Genomic DNA, 15,320 nt, shown 5'->3' on the forward strand with positions numbered 1-15,320 from the left:
CCCGGTCTGCTCCCGCAGTTTTTTTTCCCCTCATTACCTGTGGGCATATAAGCCCTCTTCCAAAATGGCCCCTGTGCGGCCTGAAGAAGGAGCGCATGCTCCGCAATGCGTCGCCACTCGTTCTAGGCTCTGCACACCAGGAAGTGACATCATGGCCCCTCCACATGCGGACCAGCGCTATCCACTGCAGCTACGAACCAGGACTGTCTCCCACAGGAGACCGCTGCTCCCCCTGCACTAGGACCAGCTCCGCAAGGACTAAAAGGGACCCCCTGGATGTGAGATGCCCAGGACCTCCACATAAAACTTGATGCCTGTTACCACTTTACTCTTGTGAGTAATATTGTTTTTATCCCACATTAAAGGTTTTATACTGCTACACTCAGATCGGTGCTTTGGGTTTCTCTCTCCCCTTGTAATTCATAGACAGGAGTACCTATGGTCAATTAAAAGGGGCATTGTTAACCCATACCAGCTCTGTGGATACTAAGATGCAGGAAAGTAACATCAAACGGTTTACCCGCTGGTATAGAGTCCCAACTAAACTGGCTAGGAGCTATCACAATGTGTTTGATCTGTGGTGGAGAGGCTGTGGCCACTGTGGCATCTTTCTCTATGTTTAGTGGGAATGCCCTAAGATACAACCCTTTTGGCAAGATATTAGGGCCCAAATGAGTTGATTCTTGACATTCATGTTCCAGATTCTCCTTTCTAGTTCCTACTCTCTGTGCCCTATATTCCTCTTGGCTACTATAGGACATGTCTCCACACCTCCTAAACGCAGCACATCATCTAATTCCGATATACTGGAAAAAATCTCAGACTCCAAGTCATGCTGACTTGACCAAATTTGTAAATAATGTTATGGAGGCAGAGGAATGAATGGCTAAGTGCAAGGATCGTTACAGCAAGTTCTACGCTACTGGGCTACATGGATCTATTATACTTAAGGGGCTTCTGGGACACCACAGCCCCCCTTATCGGGGCTTTCCTAACCATAAGAGGTGATGGCTTGGTGGCCACCTAGGGCCTTTCATTTCAACCCTTCTTTCTGTACCTCATTTTAGGTGGTATTTACACCTATGCACTTGTTAATCTATGAACAGGTCAGACTTGCTGTTTGTGCCTATCATGTAGCGTCCCTATACCAATTGACCAACTGTGAGTTGCTTTTCATTTCTCTTTTTTTTTTTTCTACTTGTTTGTTTTTCTTATACACTTTCTCACCCGTCCCCCCCCCCCCCCCCCTTCATTTTTTTTTCTTGAACTTTTCACTTATGTGTATTGCTGCAGTGCATGCTACACAGTAGCTGAGTATTCTATACTAAGTGGTATGAACAGGTATCTGATGGTGCCCTAGTCTATTGAGGTTGTTCATGTGGGGCACCTAAGGTCATCCTTAGTGGATGTTTCCTCTGGCCAGTTCCTCTTGGCTGTTGGGCCTAGAGCTACCTGTACCTTTTACTCCCTTCTCAGGAATGCAACCACTTATGGATGCACTTCTGCCTCAGAGGAGGCATATGTCAGTGTTTATGAACACCCTCAGGTTGTTGCTCCCATTTTACTCCTGGTCAACTATATCAGGTCTTTATATTTTTGTGGCATTTCTATTACATTTGGAGATGTCTTTATTCTTCTGTATGAAAATTCTATCTTTTGAAATAAAGATTACATTAAAAAAAGAAGGGGCACTTAATTGCCTGTCTGTTTTCTTATAAAGAGTAAGCACTGCCATATAATCACCCCACAGCTCTGTTGCATGCAGGGTTGGCTTCTCCTCTCTTACATGATGGGTCCACATGTTGGACGATTCTGATGGTCAGTGGTCGGATCACAATTGCATATGATGTAAAGCTGATATTTGGTATCTGTTTAGTAATTTTATCAACCACGTTATAGTACAATACATTTTTCTGACACTGATATTTTTTTTCTTCAGTATGGTACAATCTTCCTTTATGAAGAATATGTTATAGTTTTTGTTCGAAAAGCATTGGATATTACCAGTTGAGAAATTTAATGTGAAAATTACATCTCAGACAGCAAACTGCAACTGGATGTGCCACAAAATACCAAGTATAATTATGTGATGTAGATCCTCTTTTGGATTTGTGACACATTTCTTTGAAAGATCCTTTTTAATATGCAACAAGTTAGATGGCGGATGTTTTAGGATAAATAAATAAAGATGTTAATTTTGGACTTTTAAGAAACCTTTATTTCTGTGTGTATTCTTTCTTGGTTGCCGACAAAATCCTATTGGAGGCTATTGTTAATTTAATATCTTGTATAACCGGGATGGTGGCAACCAATACCTACAATTAAAGTGCCATTACCTTTTGGTTCCCATGTGATGGGTACCTCCCAACCTGACTGATGTTTGTTTCTTCTGCAGTCCGGAAACCGTAGACATTTGATACCTTAGCAGTCGTATGTCCTTGCCCTCCTGGGGCAAAATAGGACTCTTTGCTGACAGGGACAAAACACCGATCTAGTGAGAAGACTGCTCACCCAGGTGGGCCATTCCTACATTGATGGCCAATAAACAAGTTAACCCCCCCCCCCCCTGACAATTGGTGGGAAGTTCTATTGATCTCAAGTGTCAATAAGATCTATTTTATGTCTATAAACATGCTAATTGATGTTCATCTTAGGTTATTTGTTCCAGTTAAGCTGATGTTTTGGACACTGTGTGCTTGAAGGACTTTGTTCAATCTCTAGGGACCAAATAATTTTTGTGGGGAGAGTATGTAGCTAGGTGGGCCACAGCAATATAAAGATGGGGACATTGCCCTTTATTCTTTTCTCCCTCTGCTGAAATATTCATGTAATGCTGCACCTTCCTCCTCTGGCCTGCAGAAGAAGAGCTGAAGCCAGGCAAGCCCAAAGATGTCTATGCAGAGTGCTAATAATGTAAGTTATAGTTTGTGATGGCAGCCATTTAATTGCTACACTATAATGGTTACACTGCATTTCCCTATATACATTGTGCTGTAGGAGGAGTGGAGAGAGGATTTTTTTTTAAAACTGCCCAGGAATGTTCTTCCTCTTGGCACAGAGGAAGTTGGAGAGAGAGCACCTGTCTAAATATTTACCTGCCAGCTAGAGACCAGACCAGTGGAGATCTGACACTGGGAGTGAGGACACCCGGGGCAGCACAGCACTGCTCACTTCACAGCACCTGCACAGCTGCCGCAGGGAGACACCCTCTGCTTCCCACGGCTGGTCGCCGGAGGCTTTTCGGAGAGACCTCTACCTTACATCTGTGCCAAGACTATACTATACCTATACTGCACCTCTACTACATGCAGGTTAACTGGGACTGTCGTTAACTGCACCAATACTCTTAAAGAGCCCCAATGGTAGCCGGCAGAAGAACATCACAAAGGACTGCACTTCCTGTAATAATTATTCTGCAAGCTCCCTTTTGTTCCCCTACCCCTACTGCTACCATCCTCTTCTTTTGGAAAGTGCATACCCAGCCAATCTAGCCTCTCTGGCATAAATGCGCTCTGGCAGTATAGTTCTGGTACTTTACTACTGCTTACTGCTGCACTTGAGGTAGCCTTGCTACTGTTCACGATGATCTGGACACCAAATGTCATCTTTTGCCTAGACCTTACTGTTAATCACTTTGTATGCTAAATTGTGTGATTATTATTGTTAATCCATTTTATGCTTGCCTAGTTACCAGCCATATTGGGTGACAATATATTTCCAATATTATAAATTTGCCTTTACTACCTGGTGCCTGTTTTCTTTTATATAGTGCTAATATTGCTTATAAGTACTAATAAATTTTACCTTCAGTGATTTCCTGTTATATTGCATGTTTGTGCAGTCAACCTGGTGGGTTTGTTAGTGGGGCTACGGTTTTTTGGAAAAGGTTTACGCAAAGAACCAAGGACCTATTGTAATTTAGTAGCTCCTACGAGTCTAGCAATACAGTTAATAAACTGGCTCTCCTCTGAGAGCTCTTTACACAGTGAAGGGCCATGATGTGTAAAGGCAGGAAATATCACCCTTTATTAAATGTACACCTACTGTATATGTGTATAATGTGCATAGAAACATGCAGATTTAAAGGGTTAGTTCACCTTTACCAAGGGCGAGGGAAGCCATCCCCGCTGGGAGAAGACAGTTATTATTGCTAGTGGCTATAGCAGCCGTTAGCGATAATCGCAGGTAAAGCCTGGCATGCTGCCTATACCCAGGTTGATCGATTGATCAACTTGGTACATAGAGCCTGCTCATACACGACTCGAACTGTGTATGGCCTGCCTAAGACTCACTGACAACCTATCAGTGGCTTCCAGCAGATGGCTGCAGTGTGAGTACATATCCAGCCATGGTTACATGCAGGATGTTCTGGCCATTTACTTTGATCAGTTCTCAGTGTTTGCTTCCGATAGTTATGCTGAAGCCCTACAGACATACTTATTCCTCAATACAGTATGTATTCAGGGACATATTCAAGCCTATTCATTTATAACCTAGTGAGAATGACTTTCAGGAATATAATGTTGCAAGTAGTACATTGAGGTAGAGTTGGAGGCTTCAGGGAAGAACACCAGAAACACATAGTAATGAATGATCAACAATGATTGTACTGTGTTAGGTAAGTAAGCTATTAGTGGGGAGAGGAGAGTTGGAGAATTTATGACTTGTATAGACCATGTCCCACACAGCAAATGATATCACACTAAGAACTTTATATATGAGCATTGTTCTTTATTGGATTATTCACATTTTGAATTAATGCACTTTAAACTACACCTAAAGTGCATTACTTTCAATGGTACAGTTCTCATTAATGCATTTTTTACAGTCCTCTTAAAATACACTTTTTTGTGCTAGAAAAGGGTGGTATCCCTTGTAAAATGCCCTTATTGTGTTTAAAAGGATAAGTTCACCTTTTAAAAAATAAATAAATAAATGCACATTATAAATGCACATTTGTTTACCTGCAAATTTTTTATTTTTTCAGGAGCCTGGAAAGCATTGCAGCCTCGATCAGCAGATTGTGGGTGCAATGTAGGGTCCCTGCAGACTGTCAGCCAAAGCTGTCTGCTCATACCTCATATAAGCAGGCCGTTACAAAGGGTCAGAAAAAACAAACAAACAATGAACTACCTAGAGTGCTCAACAGTGCTCTGGTAGTTCATTAAAAACCACAAGCTTTCAGCCGCAAAGGCTCATGACAGTTGTAATTTTCCCCTTTCACAGAACTGTGAATGAATGATGCAGCCGGGCAGGCAGAGTTCCGCAAGGCTGGGTTTTACTTAAAATTGTGACAGCGAGTTTGGGGAGAAGATCTCCGACTTGCTGTCACTAGAGGCGACTAATTGGGGGGAGGCTGCAGCAGAGGAAACATTATGTCTTCTACCCTAAAAACTAGTGGAACATGTAACATGTTCCAAAAGAAGAACTTATCCTTTAATTAATGGAGATGCACACTACACACTCTCCATTGAAATGTGTAAGATAAAAGAATGTAAAATGTATAAAAAAATACAGCACAGCACATGACAATAGTATGCTAAAGATACATGCATTTCTATGTGCAGAGGAAGAAATGGAACCAAACTCCATTAAGCAGCTACTTGGATAACATACATGAATATTTTAAGACATACGTAGAACATTCAAATCATATAAGAGATTAACACATTTAGGAAAAGTGTCTGGGGAAAGCAGCAACATAAGATCTATACCAATAAAGTCAGCATTAGTATCAGGAACAGGAACAGTAAAGCAGGAAAAGATAATGAACTAATGACGGCTGAACTAGTCAGACGGGATCTGTAGAGGTCCAAAAGTTGAAGGATTGCTCCATTGCTCCATCCAAAGCCCAGCTGAGAAAGGAAATAAAACAGCCTGGTAAGGTAATCTGAATGACATACTCATGTAGTGCAACCATTTGATTTTTAACAGCAATATTTTAACAAAAATGAACAACACTGTTAAATTTGCATGTATGTAGTTGTTTGAAATGGATGCTATTGGCCTCCTCACCATTACTTGAAGCAGAGATGTAGAATTACAGTAATAGATTTCAAGACAGATGACCTCCCTTCTTCAGGCATGGTGCAATTACTGTACTTAAATGGGTTGTAAAGTCAAAAGGTTTTTCATCTTAATGCATTCTATACACACACCACACCAATCTGTCAATACATCTATTAAGATAAAAAGCCTTGTGTGTGCAGCAGCCCCCCAAATCCTTACCTGAGCCCCATCTCTAGCCAGCGATGTCCACGAGTGCTTCAGCCATCTGGGATTCTCTCTCCTGATTGGCTGAGACACAGTAGTGGCGCCATTAGCTCCCGCTGCTGTCAATCAAACTCAGTTAGCCAATCAGGAGAGAGAGGGGGTGGGGCTGAATGCCAGATCTGTCTCTGAATGAATACCCCCTCATAGCAAGCTGCTTGCTGTAGGGCCACTTAACAGGAGGGAAGAGCCAGAAGCTCCAGCCAGGTACCCGAGAAGAGGAGGATCTGGACTACCATGTGCAGAAAAAAACTGCACAGAGCGGGTAAGTATAACATGTTTGTTATTTTAATAGAAAAAAAACCACAAGAGACTTTACAATCGCTTTAAGAATATCTGAGCTTTTTAAAAGCTTGCATTTTTAACCTTATAACAAGTCACTGGCAAATGCTCACCGTTAGCAGACAACTGGTGTATTAACCTGTGTTTTGTAGTGTCCTTGGTGAGCTACCAAACCTCTCCTTTTCCCCATTCACTTTCATTTGTTATGCATTACTCGATGCACACTATATATCCAATAGTCAATAGTCCCTAGTTCACTTTGGGAGGGAGAGGGTGGCTACATTTCTACTTACAAACTATTGAGAATGAATGTAGCCACCTTCTAACATGAAGTCAAAAGGCCCTTTTTTAACATAAGAATACCTCCCGTAATAGAATATATTTTTGTTTAAACCAGAGTATAGTGTCACTTTAAGTATTTGGTACTTTTCTTAAGCAGGCCATACATGGATCAAAATGTGGCTGGTTCAGCAGGGACTGGCTAAATTTCAATCTATGTATGGGCAGACTGGTTGTACAAGTTATAAACTGACTTGTGTATAACCCATCTGTCAAGTTTTTTTCCGAACAATACGTGACGCTGGCTGTACCCGGAAACAGTGATCATTGTATTCTGAGGGTGGTGAAGTCTCCCCGCTGTCAGAATACAATAGCACAAAAAAAAAAAAAATGAATGATGTATGGCCAGCTTAACTACTTCCTGACTGCGCTATGGCCAAAAGACAGCTACAGCGCAGTCATCCAGTTCTGGGAGTGTATGTATGTATGTATGTCCTTTGTGAACCCTGCCTCCCACGCGTCCCCAGGGGTGCGCATCCAGTGCACTCTGTGACCGGTGTGACACTTTCAGACACAAGTAATCACAGAACATGGTAAAGGACTAATCACAGAGGCCCTTTACCATGTGATCAGCTGTTTCAATCACAGCTGATCACATGTAAACAGACTTGGCAGTTCTTTTCTCCCATGCTGTGTCTGTGTGAGCAAAGGAGAGCTGTTAACTGGCAAGTCTGTCAGCTCGCTGTTTACACTGATAATCAGGGCACTGATCGCCAGTGCCGGAATTATCAGTACAGCCCCATCAGTTCCAATTAGTGCCCATCAGTTCAGCCTACCAGTGCCCATCAGTGCAGCCTCATCATTGCCGCCTTAGCAGTTCAGCCTATCAGTGCAGCTTCATCAGCGCACATCAGTGAAGAAGAAAAATATCTTATTTGCAAAATTTAACATTTTTTTTTTTCAATTTCTGTCTTTTATTGTTTGTTTAGCAAAAAATAAAAATCCCAGTGGAGATTTATTACCGCCAAAAGAAAGCTCTATCTGTCCAAAAATTTTATATTGGTACAGTTTTGCATGACCGCGCAATTTTCATTCAAAGTGCAATAGCACTGAGAGCGGAAAATTGGCCTGGGCAGGAAGGGGGTGAAAGTGCCCAGTAGTTAATGCCAGCCATAGCTGGTTTGAGTTTTAGGCCAGTTCAGCAGGGAGTGTCTAGTGCAGTGGTTCTTAACCTGGGTTCGATCGAACCCCAGGGGTTCGGTGGGTCAGTCTCGAGGGTTCGGCACACCCTCCGCTAGTACCACTTCGCTGTCAGGGACTATTTCTCCAGTTTCGGGCATGTGCTTCCGCTCCCGCTCCGCTCGCACTCACAGCTCTCTCTGCCCCTGGCTTACTCTCACTGCTGGCTGTGCAGCTCGGCTCCTGGCCGAATCCGATCCAGCCGGAGCCGGCGTCGCCCACTGTGGAGTGGTGGTGGGGAGGGTTTTGGAGACAGGCCAGACGTGCGTTGCGGAGAGAGACTGTCTGGGGGAGGGACTAACCCGTGCAGTGGCCACCCAGCGCAGCGCGGGAGAGAACCACCAGGCCAGGCAGCCGCAGCAGCAGAAGAAGCCGGCAGGTGAGAGGCCAGAGAGCCAGTGGTGACAGTGGTGCTGCAGCCTGCAGGAGGAAAACCTAGCCTGTGATCGGGAGTCGGGACACAGGTGAAAAAAAAAAAAAAAAAGTGTAGGACTGGAGTAGTACTGACTGTACTAGTCTAGTGACTGACTGTGTGAGAACACTGAGAAGACTATGTAAAGGGGATCTATTTTATGGGGAACCTGGCCTGCTGTAAGGGGGGGGGGATCTAAATGGGGGACGGGACCTCACCTCACCCTGGCCTGCTGTAAGGGGGATCTATATGGGGGACATGATCCCCCATATAGATCCCCCCTTGCAGTAGGCCAGGGTGAGGTTAGGTCACTCTGGGGTCCCCCATATAAATCCCCCCTTACAGCAGGCCAGGGTGAGGTTAGGTCACTCTGGGGTCCCCCATATAAATCCCCCCTTACAGCAGGCCAGGGTGAGGTTAGGTCACTCTGGGGTCCCCCATATAGATCCCCCCCCCTAAAGCAGGCCAGTGTCCGGACCTCACCTCACCCTGTCCTGCTGTAAGGGGGGAGATCTATATGGGGGATGGGACCTCACGTCACCGGCTCACCCTGGCCTGCTGTAAGGGGGATCTATATGGGGGACCTGGGATCCATATGGGGGACCTCACCCTGACCTGCTGTAAGGGCCAGGGTGAGGTGAGGTGCCGTCCCCCATATAGATCCCCCCTTACAGCAGGCCAGGGTGAGGTGACATGAGACATGATAATGACATGAGAGTGGCACTTGCCAAGATAAAGCCGCGCATTTCTGAACTGGTCTCTGAAAGACAACAGCAGAAGTCACACTAATTTGCAGTAAATATTCATTATGTTTTTGTGTGAAAATCATGTTTTAATGGTTTTGTTCTTTGTTCTTAATGGTTTTGTTCATTTTGTGCACCTATGTATAAATATATACCTAAAATAATATATACCTATGTTTTGAATTTGAAAAAAATCATATTTTATTTTTCCAATTAAGAAGGGTTCGGTGAAGGCGCATATGAAACTGGTGGGGTTCAGTACCTCCAACAAGGTTAAGAACCACTGGTCTAGTGATTTAATTCCTCACTTCCTTCTCCCTTCCTCAATGTGGATGGGTATGTTGTTCCTAAACACGTGCCTTTCCCCTCTGCTGACATATATACATTGCTAGTTGTTTGTTCAACATGATGGACGTGTAGAAATCCAGGTGAACACCTAAATATACAGTTGATTAAATATACTGTATATATTTATATATATCTATATATATATAGATATACTGTATATACACAGTATATGTGTCTAATTTTGCTCTGCTAATTTGTGAGTTACATATTGCATTCACTATGCACAGCTACTTCTTGGTTCCTTACTGTTCCTGAATTGCTTGCTTACATACTGGTATGCGGATTTGTTATTGTATTGAAAAGAAGGAAAAACCCAGCTCATAACCCCCAATCAATATCTGGAAAATGATAACCCTGTGACCTGGGCTGCAAAGCTAACTATTAGAGATGGTTAATAGACTTCAAAGGTATAACAACAACTAATACAAGTCAACTCACTTTAAAGAAAACATGCAAATCAAAGATGACGTGATATAAAAGTTTGTAGTTTCAAACATGAGGTTTTTACCTGTACTTCATATTCTCCTCCTCCACCTGGTTTACCATCACCTTCAACATCATACTGTTGAAAAAAAAAGTGGTAAATATACATTTACTATATATTTGATGTAATTATATCATATATTATATCATAAATAATTATTGAATTTTAGGGAAATATTTAATCTTATTACGGGGTACTTTTGCTCCTTGTACATTCTGTGTATATTTTTTTTTTTTAGAATTCAATCCAGTATTAAAGACATGTATGGTACATAATTTAGCCATCTGCATAACTCTTACATTGTATTTATTGGGTCAGGAAAACTCATTTTTTGAAGTGTGTAGTCCATCTTATATTTGCTATAATGATTAGTTAGAATACTTATATTCAGCAGCCCAGAGACCTGCTTATATCTGGGCAAGCAGGGATGTGAGGATCTGAAATGGAAATGCCAACTGGACTGGAACATGAGGTTCAGAAGAGAGAGACGGAAGCAAGAGTAGCATACAACAGAGAGCAGGAATAGTCCAGTCTAATGCTGGCCATACACTATAAGAAAAATCGTTCAAACTAATGTTCGAAAAAGGAACACTCGGCCATGAGAGCAAACAATCGTGCCATCATGTAATGACCGATAAATCGTTCAATGGACATAAATTAATAATTATTTTGTTTGTTTTTTCACATCCACCTAGTGCAAACAGTTTGGACGAGAAACACAATAACCTTCCAATTTATTGTTCGTTCGGCAGAAAATTTCCAAACCTGTCCTTCGTTTTTTTCGTCTCAAAAACGTCACAACCGATTAGCGATTTGTGCGCATTCACTTGCCAAAAAAACAAAAGAACTGTCCAAATGACCAAATTTCTGCCGATTTTTCGTATAGTGTATGGCCAGCATAAGGAACAATGCATATGTCAAGGATTTCTGCTAAGAGCCATAGAAGAGAAGAAAGAAAGCTGGGGACAGGTAAGAATAATTGGATTACAGATAATCACTTAATAGAATTATCCAATTCTCTTAAACCACAGTCACCAGTATTAGCTTAATGTCTTCAGACAACCATAGAAAACACATTTACAAAATATTTTCATACATTAAATCAATGAAATATTCTGGTGTTTAGAACCAGAATGAATCAAAATAAAAAAAATAAAAAAAAATATCAAAGTGTATGTAAGCTTTAAAAAAAAAATGTCTGTCCTGAATGAATGGTTTGCTAACAAGAAAGACTAGAAAAACATTTAACAGGGAATGCTGAAGAGACTAGACCAATAAACTCAAATAAAAAAAAAATCCTAATTTTTATAAAAACCTATACTAAGGATATTTTTTTTTCTAATCCTGGCCACACTTATCTGATCATACAGTCTCTCTTATGGAAGGCAATTTTTAAGTTTGAATTTAACCACTTGCTGACTGCCCACAGTATATTTACTGTGGCAGTCAGCCCCTCCTGGGCAAAGCGTAGTAGTACCACGTCGCTTGCCCAGGAGCCTGCAGGGGGCGAGCACGCGCCGCCGGAGGCGCGCTCCTGCCCCCGCTCGTTCACGGGCATCCCTGCGCGTGTGACCTGCAGCTCCAATGTCCGCCGGCCACTCGCGATCTCCAGCTGGAGAGGAAGAAAGGCAGGCGGCTGATGTAAACAAAGCCGCCTGTCATTCTCCCTGGTGTAACTGCAGAGATCATACAATCCTGCTATGTAGGATCTTAGGTCTCTGTTGTTACATCACTATCCATGCCCCTTTACAGTTAGGATCACGCCCCTAGGGACACACTTAACCCCTTGATCACTAATAAAGTTAACCCCTTCCCTGCCAGTGTCATTTTTACAGTAACAGTGCATATGTATAGCACTGATTACTGTAGTAATGTCACTGGTACCCCCAAAAGTGTCAAAAATGTCAGTCAGGGGTCCAATCTGTCCACCGCAATGTCGCAGTCCCGCAAAAAATCACAGATCGCCGCCATTACTCGTTAAAAAAAAAAACAATAAAAATTACATAAATCTTTCCCTTAGTAAACGCAATACCTTTTGCGCAAACCAATCAAGATACGCTTATTGTGATTTTTTTTTACCAAAAATATGTAGTAGAAAACAAATTGGCCTAAAATGTTAACAAATTTTGATTTTTACATTTTTTTGGGGGGGAATTTCATATAAAAAAATATGAAAAATATTGCTATTTTTTCAAAATTGACTCTCTTTTTTTTTGTTTGTAGCGCAAAAAATTAATATCGCACAGGTAATCAAATACCACCAAAAAAAATCTCTGTTTGTGGGAAAAAAAGGACGTCAAATTCATTTGGGTACATCGTTGCACGACCACGCAATTGTCAGTTAAAATCACGCAGTGCCAGGTTGAAAAAAAGGGGTCTGGTCTTTGAGCAGGAAAATCCTGCGGGGCTTAAGTGGTTAAAAGATTCAACAAAAGAATATCTACAAAAAACATTACGAAAGATTGTGGCAAACTTTTAACAGACTTTGACCAGTGAGCACTGATAAGTTGTAGCAGATTTTTATCAGTTGGTTATTATTGATGGTACATGGTTACGAAATGATTGATATTTTGCAATCATCACCAATGTAGTGGTAAGAATAACATAAAAAACAATATCACCATAAAGAAAAAATTTGAATTCTCATAAAACTTTTATTACTTACAGGAACATTTGACTTCACATAAGATTTCAGATACTATCACTTTGACCAATGAGGGTTAAAGCGTTTGTTACCCATTCATACTCTTCATATTCCTGATATGTGTCTGCTGTACCATGTAATGAAAAAGTATCCTGTTCTCTTTGTGTTGCTTCCTTGATGTTAAATCCCTGGTGTTCATGCTAGTCCCCTTGCTTTCCTATTAAAAACTGGCCACACTAAGCAGGAGAGCACAGCGTGGTCCATTCTTTAGCTAGTGTATGCTGGAAACTCAGTGTACTCTCCTCCAATGATCAGACTTGTCCATACACACCCCTGCTGCTCAGCCACTCACTGACAAGCTCAGTGTACTGCTGCTTTCCCCCCCGCCAGCTCTTATGCAGCTGAGAACAGAGGGAATGTGATCATTTATAAAAAAGGCAAAAATGATATTTATAATGTTTTTTTTTCCATCTATACAAAAATGTTTTGCCTTTCAATTCTAATTTAGAGCCGGTTCACACTATTACGACTTGCCAGGTGACTTGGACAGCCTGGAAAGTCGCGCACCGTCGGGTCCATTGAGTAGTACAGGACCTGTTCTAATAGGAGCGACACAAGTCGCTCCGACTTAGAAAAAGGGTCCTGTACTACTTTGGGCGACCGGGAGGCGACTTGCATTGACTTCAATTATATGAAGTCCGTGCAAGTCGCGCTGAAGTCGCGGTGCACGCGACTTCACAGGTTGCCCCCGAAGTCAGAGCGACCTAATGTGAACGGGGGCTAAAACTGAATAGGCTGTTTTTTTAAGGTGATCGTTTACATTCACTTTAAGCCCCCGTTCACCACGACCTCGGAGGTCGCCCCGGGAAGTAGCGTCGCCCCAGTATGAACGGGGCCTAAGTGTTGGTGTCTATAAAAGTAAACAATACCCCCCAAACATGGCCATAGAACAAGATAATATAAAATATACATCACATCAGGCAATGCTGCCATCCCAATGTCAACTGCCTATATAGAGCTTCACATAGTTAAGTGTCTATCACATGTTTTATGACCCCATATGTGCTGCATCAAACAATTATTCTTTCAATGAATCACAATTTTTACTACCATTAAATGTACCATCACTATGTAATACAAGGACCTACTAGAATGTAAATTGGATGGACACTCCTCTACTTTATATTTGTTTTCAAATCTAACAAGAACTTGTACAAGCAGATCATAATACATATGGCAAGCTTTAGAAACCAACCCACCCTGTTCTTTTTACCCAAAGTTTGCATAAACATTTTCAGAGAACCCAATTTTCTCAAAGGGCACACTTACCTTTTCAAACATGGCATTGTACTTCTTGAAGGCTTTATAATTGGCTGTGACCCACTTTTGGGCTAGTTTGAAGGCGATTTCCTGTGCTTTGGCAGACTTCGTCTTTTCCAGCCCTGCCGGAAATAATACATATTTTAGTGTGCTTCAGAGAGTGGATGGGAAACACATTGCTGTGTTTTAAAATGAATTGATGAACTTGAAAATCCATTGCTGGCCAATAGAGCTTCAGAGTGCTGAGTGTCTTCTAGTGTCAGTGTTCTGTAGTCATGGTTTTATCTTCTGCTTTAGCTTCCATGGACAAATGCAATGGTTGGGAAACTGTTGGGAGGGGGCCGGTACTGCATAAGGGAGACATTTTTCTTTTTTACTTTTCCCCTTTCTTCTTCTGAATGGAGAATATGCTAAAATATGGGGGTGGGACTGAGGGGAAGAGGCGGGGTGGAAGGTATAGGATGTACTCCCTGTGTATGTCTGGGTCTGACTGCACCGTTTTTAAAGCTAAAAACATACTATAAGTATCCGACCATGACAGCTTTATCATTGCACTCACCACTGGTTTCCACTTGAAATGTGCAGTATGTAAAGCCAGTAATAAATTGTGGAAGTGTTCAAACCTCTGTATGGTTTATATTGCTGGGAAGTAGAAAAAAGATGTGGGGCACTGGGAGCAGTTGGAATTCTCATTCAGGTCTTAAGCAGTGTGGAGGGAATGAAAATCCTTAAGCCCCGTACACACGCGTCGAAAATTGGCAGGGAATTTTCGTCCGACGACCGATCTGTCGATTTTCGGCTTGTTAGTATGATGCTTCCGACAACCAACTCCGACTTTTCGGCCGAAAAGAATCTGGTTTGCAGACTATAAAATTTTTGTTGGCCGTCAACACAACGGCCGATTTTCGTGCAGTCAGTACAGATTTTGACAGGGAAAAATCTGATGAGCAAGTCTGGGCATGCTCAGTGAAGAAAGAACACAAAGAAAGCAACCCAACACATGACATCACTTCTGAAGTAGATTTTTGTTGGGCGAGAAAATTTGTGTGCAGTCTAGGCACATTCCAACCAACAAAACACAACTCTGGACAAAAGACGGGTGATCGGTCGGCCGATAATCGTTGCGTGTGTACGGGGCTTTAGGCAGAGCTTCCAGGAGTTGTAGCCAAAGTTCAATGTCAATGAACTGATAGAATTGGAGGGTTTCATATGCCGGTTGCCAAGCATTCAGAGTGATCATACTTTTTACCCCTCCGGATTCCCCCAATTTTATCAGTTCAGTGCACACTTTGTTCAATA

At 42.1% G+C, this 15,320-nt stretch overlaps 1 protein-coding gene across 1 annotated transcript in view; it reads right to left on the reverse strand.

The window, feature by feature from the left end:
- Positions 1 to 5,540: 5,540 nt before the first annotated feature.
- The window catches only part of TREH (trehalase), a 59,581-nt gene continuing 49,801 nt past the window's right edge, over positions 5,541 to 15,320 (reverse strand). The window contains exons 13-15 of the mRNA XM_082273200.1: positions 14,031 to 14,143; positions 10,082 to 10,135; positions 5,541 to 5,855 (exon numbers count right to left, since the gene is read on the reverse strand). Coding sequence (XP_082129326.1) covers positions 5,709 to 5,855; positions 10,082 to 10,135; positions 14,031 to 14,143 — 314 coding nt within the window. The 3' untranslated portion in view covers positions 5,541 to 5,708. The remainder of the gene's footprint in view (positions 5,856 to 10,081; positions 10,136 to 14,030; positions 14,144 to 15,320) is intronic.

The sequence above is a fragment of the Pelophylax lessonae genome (assembly GCF_965119305.1).
Source record: "Pelophylax lessonae genome assembly, chromosome: 12".
Taxonomy (NCBI): Eukaryota; Metazoa; Chordata; class Amphibia; order Anura; family Ranidae; genus Pelophylax; species Pelophylax lessonae.